The sequence below is a fragment of the Aptenodytes forsteri genome, unplaced genomic scaffold (assembly GCF_000699145.1).
Source record: "Aptenodytes forsteri isolate BGI_AS27 unplaced genomic scaffold, ASM69914v1 Scaffold208, whole genome shotgun sequence".
NCBI lineage: Eukaryota > Metazoa > Chordata > Aves > Sphenisciformes > Spheniscidae > Aptenodytes > Aptenodytes forsteri.
The window spans coordinates 1,871,535-1,882,847 of NW_008794963.1; the positions used below are offsets into that span (position 1 = coordinate 1,871,535).

At 39.9% G+C, this 11,313-nt stretch overlaps 1 protein-coding gene across 1 annotated transcript; it reads left to right on the top strand.

Annotated features, from left to right (window-relative positions):
* Window positions 1–3,512: 3,512 nt before the first annotated feature.
* PDP1 (pyruvate dehyrogenase phosphatase catalytic subunit 1) lies at window positions 3,513–10,233 on the top strand. Its single transcript, XM_009275464.1, has one exon. It carries the CDS (start codon window positions 3,577–3,579, stop codon window positions 5,179–5,181), a length of 1,605 nt encoding a protein of 534 aa, XP_009273739.1. The 5' UTR covers window positions 3,513–3,576; the 3' UTR covers window positions 5,182–10,233.
* The last annotated feature ends 1,080 nt before the right edge of the window (window positions 10,234–11,313 follow it).

The window sequence follows — 11,313 nt, forward strand, 5'->3', positions numbered from 1 at the left end:
CAGAAGGGCTGCGTGCGTGTGTGCGTGTCTCCTTTTCTCTGTCGTCCCCCCTCCGTGTCGGAGCTCTCTGTCTTCTCTAACAAACTCTCTGCCTTGCTTTTCCCCCGCCCCCCCCGGGCTTCTGCTTTGTGGATGTTGGCGGCTTCTTGTTGTGACAGGAGAATGTGTGTGTGTCCTGGGCCCAGGCGGATCGGTATGTATCTCGCACCGGTACTCGCTGGAGCGCCGGGCTCGGGGGTCGGATGGGACCCGGGGAAGGGACTGCCCGGCTGGGCAGTGTCCGAGGGCTGAGACCTGGCCGGAGGGAAAGATTAACGGTTCTGCTTGTGTTGAATGTTACTTGCTCCTTCTCCCCCCTCCCTGTCCTCTCCAACAGGCTAATTCATTCAGGTCTGTCAAGTGTCTGAAAGGCACCTGGGGTAAGTGTTTTTACCTGAAGCCATGGGTGTCTTTGGCACAGTTAAGGCAGGTGTTTTGGAGGAACCTGTCTGTGCAGCATCAATTGGCCTTAATAGTGCAGTTATAACAAGCCTTTATTAAAGGAAGGGGTAATATTTTTTTCCATTTTATCGGTGTAGTACTACAAAACCCATAAACTGACCATCTGGCCCATTATTGGCTCTATTATATTTGTAGCCTGAAAAGTAGCATTTGTACCCTGTTCTGGGCTTGGAGAGGTATTTAATACTGGCTTGATTCTAATCTCTTGACAAATCTTGATTGGGTTGTAAAATTTCTACTTAATCTCTTTTCCTTCTCTGCCATCTGTTGATCAACCATGATGAACTTGGGATCTTAAAGTAATTATTTAAGGGCTAGCTGGAATGTCTGGTTATATTTGGAGCATCCATGTTGTGGGGATAAATGGGAGAGACTTAAGATAATTTCACTTCAGGTTGGCAAACTTGGAATTTCTCTTTTACTTAATCAACTAGGATTTATTAAATCTGGTATGTGAAACAAATTGATATCTTAAGCTGACATGGATCTACTGTAGATGATACAGGCTGTGGAAAATTTGAGGCCAATTTCTTACTACTTTCTCTTGGATGTCATGTAATATTTAATAAACTAATGATTAAAAATCAGCAAAATTATCATCTGGTGGTACTGCAGAGTCACTGTAACAGCAGTACATTTGTATTTTGCTTCATCATGGATCAACAGCAAAACTGTCAAACAGCTGTTGTGGCACCACGTATGGGTCAGCACTGAACACAAATGCTTAGCAGTCAGGAGAACTGATTCAGTTGGAGTCTAACAGGAGACCGGTGCTGAATCTGAGGTGCTGCTGTAGACTGGGCACATCTGTAGAACCTTGAGGTTCCCATTCTGTAAGCAAAATTTTTGCTCTTAAATGTCATGTGAAGAAATATACATAACTGTTACCAAAATAGCTCCCTTATAATTAGAAGGCAGTGAATAGATTTTAAAATCTATGTTTGGAGTTAGTTTACTTCTGTCATGCTGTATGCATGTGAAGCCTGGGCTGGAGAAATAGACTTTATAGGAAGGAAATGGCTAACATAAACTTGGTATGCATCTGGAAGTTCAAGCCAATACACTGCTGCTGAGTGGCTGTACAGCTGGCTGTGGTCCACAGGGCTACAAACAGAGCTCTTCCTGGTAGCTGAACAACAGAAAACTGGCCAGTTCAGTCTTCATAGCTGTCAGTGGGAGACCTGGGAGAGGTCAGTGGACAAGAATTTTTGTCAGTTAAAGTCAAGACTGATAGTCACTCATTCATGGGGAATGAAGATGTGATGCTAGAAAGCCAGTGGAGTGATAGAAACATGAATTCTACTTTGCTTTCAGCACTTTGTATTTTGTAATAGAGAAACAGGCTCCACTCCTGGTTACTTGAGGAGAACAAGCAAGGTTGGAGGGAAGAATGAGACTCACTTCCCTTCTTTTGCAACACAGAGAATGAGGTGAAGCTTAATATATTTCCAGACACATCTCAGCTGATCTGGGTGATCAGAATCCTGTGGCGGTATCTATGGAAAGCTTACAGAACAGAGTGATAGCAGAACACGGTTCCTCCTGTGTTGCATGATCCTTTAGATTGAATATTGGGGCTTACTGCATATTTTATAGGGGCTGTCTCATCTGAAATACTGGTATGCCTGCTTGGCTAAAAAAATTAATCAATTTAGTAACTGAAGCACCTTGCACAACACAGCAGCACCCAGTTTTTCCATGGAACAATTAAATCTGAGATAACAGTTGTGCTGATAGACTAGCGCTTATGACTGCAGTAAGCTTTATATAAGATAATTTATAATGGTCTTTTCTAGGAAGAAGCTTTTATGATGAAACTTGATCTTAAAAGATGGAAAGAGAAAATTGAATTTCCCTTAACTGTGTGTACTTCACACAAGGCCCCACAGTTCAAGGGTTTGTTTTTTCTCCCCACTATGGAACTATTTTCTCAAGTACAACATTGTAAAAGACTTCTGGTAATGAGGCATAGTGAATAAAGTGTTTAAAAGGCACTCTCACTAATGTTGTGATTGGGTATGTAAATGGGGACAAGGAAGAGTATTTAAGAGTAATCTTTCTTCAGGGGAATGAAAAATTATAAGGAAAGTTTTTTTAGATGTGGCAAAAAATAGTAGAATACTTTTCTTGGATACTAAACTTAATAGTTTATCTTAACACTGAACTAGCTTTAGACTGTTGTGCAGGGCTCTATGCTAGTCATGGAAGCAAACACAGCTTGCATGTAGTCTTTCAACTGAGTAGCTTTTTAAAGCAATTTATAAACTTAAAATTCACTGGGGTAGATGAGCTGTTCGTAGGAGAAATGCATCTGCTTTCTACCTCTTGTATTTTTATGATAAGCTAGAAAATTGCTGCTTAGGCTGCTGTGGCTATTCTGTATATGTACACTATGGTGTCGCACAAGTTTGAAGCTTTGCATGTGAAAGGGGGGAGAAGAAACAAAACCTGCTACTGACATGTGATTGCCTAAAGAATATCTGCTGTCTATGACCTACTGCTTACTTTTATTGTCTAAACCATCTTCATCTTAAACCCAGTTGTATGGCATCTCAAAGTTGTTTCTTGAATCTTACTGTTAGATGCTTTATCTCTTCAGCTTTATAGAAAGACTGAGTTTTCCTCCCTGTGTGCCCCATCTGGCTCTGTCAGCTGGGAAATCAGCAGGAAAACAAATTTCTGTAAAAGTCTTGTAGAAGGTGGCATTACTGTAGAGTGCTTCGTGCTAACTGTTATCTTAAGTTCTGTTTGAAGCTGCATTGTCTGTCTGGATGATGTTTTCACTTCCTGCCTGCTATCTGAGGGGGTATAAGAGCTAAAATATCTTAAGTATGGTGTACCTTTTTTGTTATAGCCCAATGTAGTGTCTATAAACAAGAACCTCTTAATGCCTTTTCTTTCTCAAGACCTGTGAAGCTATGAACTCCATATAATAAGCAACGCTGTTAGGGGCTGTACATGTCTTGACACAGAGTTCTGGGAAGAATCTGTTAGCTGTCCCCCTAAGCATAGTTGTTCTCTTGTCTTTCAGCAATTCCAGTCCGAAGCTCCAGGCTACCATTGCTGTCTGATGCCATGCCAGCACCAGCTCATCTGTTTCCGTTGATTCGTAACTGTGAGATTAGCAGAATATGCAGTACTGTGTGTTACTGCCACCATAAACACCTGTGTTGTTTATCTCATTTTGCTCACAGTCACTTCAGATATGCATCTCAGAAGAAACTTGTGGCACTTCATAGGCCAAAGGAGAACTTTAATCACTTTATTCACACAAGGGATTATGCTTCTACACCACAGAGGTTCTACCTCACTCCTCCACAGGTCAACAGCATTCTGAAGGCAAATGAATACAGTTTCAAAGTCCCAGAATTTGATGGTAAAAATGTAAGTTCTGTCCTTGGCTTCGATAGCAACCAGTTGCCTGCTAATGCTCCAATAGAAGACCGGAGGAGTGCTGCCACTTGCTTACAGACAAGAGGAATGCTTTTGGGTGTGTTTGATGGCCATGCAGGCTGTGCTTGTGCTCAAGCTGTCAGTGAAAGACTGTTTTACTACATTGCTGTCTCTTTGTTACCTCATGAGACTTTACTTGAAATAGAAAATGCTGTGGAAAGTGGCAGAGCTCTGTTGCCCATTCTACAGTGGCACAAGCATCCCAATGATTATTTTAGCAAAGAAGCTTCCAAGCTTTACTTCAGTAGTCTAAGAACTTACTGGCAGGAGCTCATTGATCTCAACAGTGGAGAGACTACTGATGTGAAAGAAGCTTTAATTAATGCTTTTAAGAGGCTTGATAATGATATTTCTCTGGAAGCTCAAGTAGGAGATCCAAACTCTTTTCTCAACTACCTTGTACTGCGAGTAGCATTTTCTGGTGCAACTGCCTGTGTGGCCCATGTGGATGGTGTTGACTTGCACATTGCAAACACAGGTGACAGTAGGGCAATGCTTGGGGTTCAGGAAGAAGATGGATCTTGGTCTGCAGTTAATCTGTCCTATGACCACAATGCACAAAATGAACATGAAGTGGAACGTGTGAAAATGGAGCATCCAAAGTCTGAGGAGAAAAGTCTCGTGAAACAAGATCGTCTCTTAGGTCTCCTGATGCCTTTCAGAGCTTTTGGTGATGTGAAGTTTAAATGGAGTATTGAACTACAAAAGAGAGTAGTAGAATCAGGCCCAGATCAGCTGAATGACAATGAATATACAAAGTTTATTCCTCCAAACTATCACACTCCCCCATACCTCACAGCTGAGCCAGAAGTCATACATCACAAATTGCGGCCGCAAGATAAGTTCCTGGTTTTGGCCACAGATGGGCTGTGGGAGACAATGCACAGGCAAGATGTGGCTAGAATTGTAGGGGAGTACCTCACTGGTGTTCACCATCAACAGCCAATAGCTGTTGGTGGCTATAAGGTAACTTTGGGACAGATGCATGGTCTCTTAACAGAAAGGAGAGCAAGAATCTCTTCAGTATTTGAAGATCAGAATGCAGCAACTCACCTGATACGTCATGCAGTGGGTAACAATGAGTTTGGCACTGTGGATCATGAGCGGCTGTCCAAGATGCTTAGTCTTCCAGAAGAGCTGGCTCGAATGTATAGAGATGACATTACAATTATCGTGGTGCAGTTCAACTCACATGTTATAGGTGCATGTCAAAATGAGGAACTGTGAATTTAATGTAGTGAACTAGTTACCAAAGTTGTAACAATGGCCAGTATGAGCAGCAAATAAAAAAACAACCACCCAACAATAAACCCCCAAAAAACCCTCAGCAAACAAATTGGTTGCTTGCTAGATTCAGCATATCTATTGTTTCTGCCTTCCCCCAGAGCTCTAAATACATGGGAAGTGCTATTGACCTAATACAAACTTGAAGAGGATGTCACAGCTTGGGAAAAGAGGTTTTTGTAATAACTTTGCACTATTGATTTCATGAATGCTGCTAGAACAATGTCTTGAATTTGGCAGACTTGGATGAGGGAGGGAAGGAGGATAAAGAATTAACTATCGAAGATCTGGCTGTTTAAGAAACAAAACCTGTTTATAAATATCTGTAAATATCTATACATTATCTTAAAGAAAAGATTAGTAAAAAGGAGTATTGTTGAATTCTTACAGGGCTAATTCTTGCAAAGTAGATATGGTTATTTGTGAATATATTGTCTACTGTTTCTTCTAAGCAGAAGGTCACTTTAACCAAGTAAGTCTTCAGTGTAACAAAGCTGTCTCACTTTCACATAGACAATGTCACTCACTTAAGGATATTTGTCTAAGTGTTCACTTCCAATGCAGGTCTAAGCCATAATCAATACCTGAGATTCTGTTACAGCTTAATCATATCTTATGCAAGGTAACTTATAAACTTCTTGTGCATTAATAGTTTCCTGGCTGTGGGTTTCTGCATAACTTGTAGGGCAATAATACCTTGCAACATCCAGTAAGATACTAGATAATTTTGTGGAGGACTTCAGTTTGCAGTATGAAGAAACTTTTAGACTTTCCAAAAAGTCAGTGGTGTTGGTCAAGACTGTGTTGGCTTTCCTAAAGGTCATGTCCTTCATGGACTCCACCTCTGTCTGTTGTTACTTATCTGGTAAATAAATTTTTACCTGAAAAGATCAGGAAATCATTGCTAACCTCTTTGTGGCTTTGTAATTTGCACTCATTTTCACTTTAGCTATTTCAAATGGTCACATATTGGATGTCTTGCACTTGAACTCATATTTTTTTAAGTTGGGTTAAAAACTACAAATTACAAAAAATTGAAGTATGGCTTGTAAATAGTGTTTTAGTTGGGGAAACTGGCATGCATGTGTATGTTTAATGGCTTTTTCTAGCAGCTTCTTTATTAGCAGCTCTGTATTTCTGGACAGCTGGTGTATGCATGTTCTTACAGTCCAGAATGCTATTACAGAGCAATCTCTGAAATGGGTCTCTGGCTTGTAATGGTTGAATTTGAACTTAAAAGATTGGCTATAACTTGTGTGCCGAAAGTTGTTGGGCTTGTAACTGTAAAAAGTAGGGACTGACAACTAATTTATCAGTCGTCATTGCATCTATTTTAAGTATGTTGCATTGTACACAGATTTATTTTAACCTGCCCTTAGGTTAAAAACGCGAATGCTGGCTGAAATACCAGCCCTTGATGACTGAGAGAACACATGTAACTTGATTCCTGTGTTCTAGAGAACAATGATAGGTCAGTTTACTTCACTTTACCAAGGTGTTTCTGTTAAAATACCTCCCTAGCCTTCATCATAGCTAATTAAATCAACACTTTAAAAACCTAGCTTATTGTGGTTACTTGAGTAATGTGGCATTTTCTACTAAATACAAATATTGCCAATTAATGCTACTGTTACATAGGGTACACTTAGTTGGAACAATGAACTTGTGCTACAGTAAACATCGGCTCCTCAAACTCCCAAATGCTGTGTGTACTTAGTGGCCTGCAGCTTTAATATGTCTGTTTCTTTACCCGACCTTAAATATCAGGATCAATGTTGCTGTACAGTTAACGATATCTAAGTTCACATTCAAGATGTGCACAACCCTTCGTTGTTTGAAGGGAAAAGGGGAACTCTAAAATGCTTAGACAAGTACTGGCTGTTGACATTGCTTCTGTATGTTGTGTTTTGGTGACTCTGTCATTAGCTAGGTCAACAGACTTTATGTTCTATCATTCAAATGCAGTATGTATCTAAGCTGTTGCAGTATTTAACTTTCTTACTTTTTTTTACTGTTAAAGCTCTATTACATGTATTGATGTATTTAACCTATGATTATTGATACGGATTTGGTACAAGTCATAGCTAGAAGGAATGAACATTGGTCCCATGGATACAACTTTTATTGAGGAAAAGCTGCTTTTTGTAGTAAAGATGCATGTGTATGGGGTCAGACAAAATAATATTTATGTATTGCTTGGAGACTTGCTCAGTATGTATGCAGTGAACAGAAGCAGCATAACTGCCTGCTTAACAGGTGATCTGAACAAACATCTTCTAACAGATTCCAATAAAATGATCAATTATGCAGAAATCCATGTGTATTGGATTGATATAGAATGTGATAGCTGTTCTGCTGTGGCTGAAGCTTATGAATTACTTGTATTTCAAGAATGTGTTCTGTTGCGTAGTCCCTGTTACAAATAGACCAGATGGCCAAACAAAGTACAAATGGAAACAGACTGAGAATTGGCCTTCAGAGCTCTTAAATGCCACTGTGAGGCTTGAAGCCCTGCATCAGGCGTGGTGGTGCTGCCGCCCCCTGGCAGCAAAGCTCAAATCTTCCCGTCAATGTCACTGCATGTCTCAGTTCCCATCATCTCGTGATTACCTTCAGGGGCAGTGCTGCAGGTAAAGCAGCATAACTTGAGATCATTAAGTTGTGGACTCTACCCTATGTAGAGCAATACAACGTTTCATAAACGATCTAAAATACTTATTTGCAGATGAAAATGGTGTAGGAATGAATTGATGGTAAACTAAATAGAAACAGCTCTTCTGCTGCAGGCAGAGGACATGTTCTGTTTGCATTGTCTACCAAACTTGTTGCATTGCAGAAAGTACAGCTACTTTATATGTAAGGGGGATGCTGTGATTGCTTTTCCAAATATGGATTTCACAGCTGCAAATATATGGCTCAACCCAGAAGGGTGGCTGAATCTTGACAGTCAACACAAGCCTTCAAGTTCACCTTTAAATCTTAAATCTTTAAAACTGTTCTAGATGAATGTGTCAACAGAACTGTTCAACAGTAATACTAGGTAAGAGAGGAGTGGGAGATCTCTTAGTCTGTGTTTACAACTTACGGCTGTTAACTCATGTTCAAAATGGTATGTGCATTATATTTGCTTTTGACAGTATTTTACAACTACTGTTGTGATAACTTACGTATTTTCCACCTGCCTTCTATGTGCATGACTCAGTGAGTACAGAACTTACTAAATTATTTTCCCTTTCCACTCATTTCTTCATTGGAGGGCAGAGTTTTGCATATAGCAGACTTGTAAAACACACAGCAAGGAGCATAGTCTCATCACGAAATGTTGTTTGTAATTAGACTCTTAAACTCAGGTCCCTGTACTTAATTCTGGAGTGAGAGGATGCCTGGTAACTGTTTCTGATAAGTGCTCTGCAGGATGGCTAGGCTGCTCTGTTCTTCCTCAGTGGGGAGGCATATTTGTAATGAGATTACCTGGCATAAATGGATAATTCAGGTTTCCAGTTCTAACCGTCTGTGGTGTCCAAAGCTCCCTGATGCAGACAGTCTGTCTGGTTTCATGACTGTAATAAATACATGCCATCTGATTGCACCAGTGACCGTTGTGAGCATCAATGCTGCTGCACAGCAGTCCAAGGACAGTGCTGGCACAAGGCCTTTTGGGATGCTGAGGGAGTTGGCATCTTTTAGTTGATATGTTTGAGCCTATATAAGAAACTTGTGTAGCTCCCGATGGTTGTTCAGTCATGTATAAATAGGAACAAAATCTGTGTAGTTGGAAGATCTGGCCAAAATGCTGTGTCTTTAATTTCATGAAGCTTAGAATGAAGCAGACCCTATGGGTAGGGGAGAGTAGCTTTCTTCCAGCCTGCCAAATGGCATACTGCAGCTTGATGACGTTATCTTGCTATATGTACAATGAAGAAGTTAGGTTTAACTTAACAAAGTGAGAAAGTCCAAAGTGTCTGTCTCCAGAGGTAATCATCTATATTCTGCTGAGAGGCGCTTCAAGTGTGGTAGCGTTCCCCAAGCGCTGTTTTGGCTGATGCTTTGTTCTGTTCAGAGGCTTACATATAGAAGTTAAGGAAATACTTCATTGTTGTGTATTTGGTCCTGTGTTAAAACAAATGTGCTTAAAATGAAGTGGGCATTAGAATGAATGCATTCATGGTTTCTTATGCAAGATTAACTGTTTTGTACTTTTTCTCTATTTGAAAGCCCTCCTTTGTCAAGTGCCTTTAGTTTCAGGATCTTTACCCCCTTGTTTTGCTTTTTAGTCAACAGTGACTGCAGGAGGTATTAATGTCTTTCCTTGCACTGAAGTATTTGCGCAGGAAAAAGGCTTGCTAATGTGTTCTGGATTAAATTATTTATTCAACAGCTACGGCATATTTAATTGCTGTGCAAACAAGTAGATATTTCCCTTTGTCAGGAGCATGTTGTCAAATACAACCTATGCAAACTCATTAGTAGAATATTTTTTGGTTTAGTGTTAACCTGATTGACCAAATCTTGATTAGGGAGTTATTTCTTGTAGTTTACTCCTTTAAAATATAGTGTTAATTAGCCTGTAGTTTAAAGCTAAACAGAAATGTTCTATCATCAAATACCTGTGCAGTGGAGGAAACACATAGGTTCACTTTTTTCTCCTATCACAACCAGCTAGATATTAAACATTATTAATAACTTTTTTAAACTGCTGTCTTGTAAAAGCCAAAACTTGGAACTAGTTCCTGAGTTGCTCTGACCATGGGAAGTAGGTTCTTAGGGGAGGGGAAAACAAAAATAAACCAAATCTTGTAATTAGTCCTTTAAATGGGCAAACCAATTTGAATGTTGGTCCTGCTGTTTGGCATCCTGTCCATGTGAATGCTGAAGCACAACCCATGTCAATTGCACATAGAGTATGTTTCAATGGAAACTTGAGTAGAAGAACTGAACTCAAAAGCCCACTTGACAGGTTTCAGTAGTAACAAATTGCCCACCCCACTGATGTGGTGGTAAGTCCAGGGTCATATTTGCTGTGCAAGAGATAAGACTGTGCTCTTGGCTTACTGTGCTGGTTATGCCTTCTGTTTTATTTGCTGCTCATATATATTTTAATAATAAATTGCTGGGTAGTGGGAACGGAGAACCTGACTTTCATAATTGGATCACAAATGGAGCATAAGTTGGCAGGAGCATTGTGTGGTGAAAAGTAATCTGAGATGGATAAATGGTCTGTTCTCATCTCTGCTGCAAGGCCTGAGGGTAAAAAAAAAAAACAAACCAAAACCACCCAACCAAATTGTCTTGTATTGATCAGTGTGCAAGTCTTCTGAAACTGAACTTATTGCAAGTGACTCACCTAATCAGTCATGAAGCTTTCCAGGATTACATAAAACAACCTAAGAAAATACAGGCACTGTTCAGTATACGGTGATAGCCAGGTACTTTATTTTGCTTGTGGCAATTAACAGGAAATGAGATTTTTTTTTGGATGTTAACAAATAAAAAGAGTAGACTAAAAAGCTACTCCCCTCAAAAAATCAGGACCACACAGTACAAATGTGCAGGGTGGTGCTAGACTTCTGATTATTTTGGGATGGTTCCCCCTATATTCTTTCATCTCATTCTGTGTTGGGGGGGAAGGGTGAAAAAACCAACCAAGTGTATATCTGTTCCTATGGTTCCTAGTCTGAATAAATAAGTAATCAATCTTACAGATTGCAGGGGATGTTTTATGCAGCAGGCTCTTTGCTATCATCATGGTGGATCTTTGAACAGAAAAAATATCCTTGATCTATAGACTTTCTATTAGATTTCCTAGCTAGGAAATCCTATTTAATAAAACTTGCCAATGCCAAACTATTTTTATAGCATCACAAGCAAGCTGTTCAGTTTTAATATCCTATATCTGTACTTGACAGTAGCATTTGATGTATTGCCTCATATCTTAATTGCAGAATTAATCCAGGTAGGTCTGTCTGTCATGTCACATGATGCTGAAAGACAGGAAAAATGCCTGATGGAAACAAGGACATCATTGATGTTAACAGGAAAGCAGCCCATGAGCTGACACACAACCGTCCATTAAGC

Excerpts from the sequence above, each read along its gene's own strand:
- PDP1 (XM_009275464.1), top strand. The coding sequence starts at position 3,577 with ATGCCAGCACCAGCTCATCTGTTTCCGTTGATTCGTAACTGTGAGATT.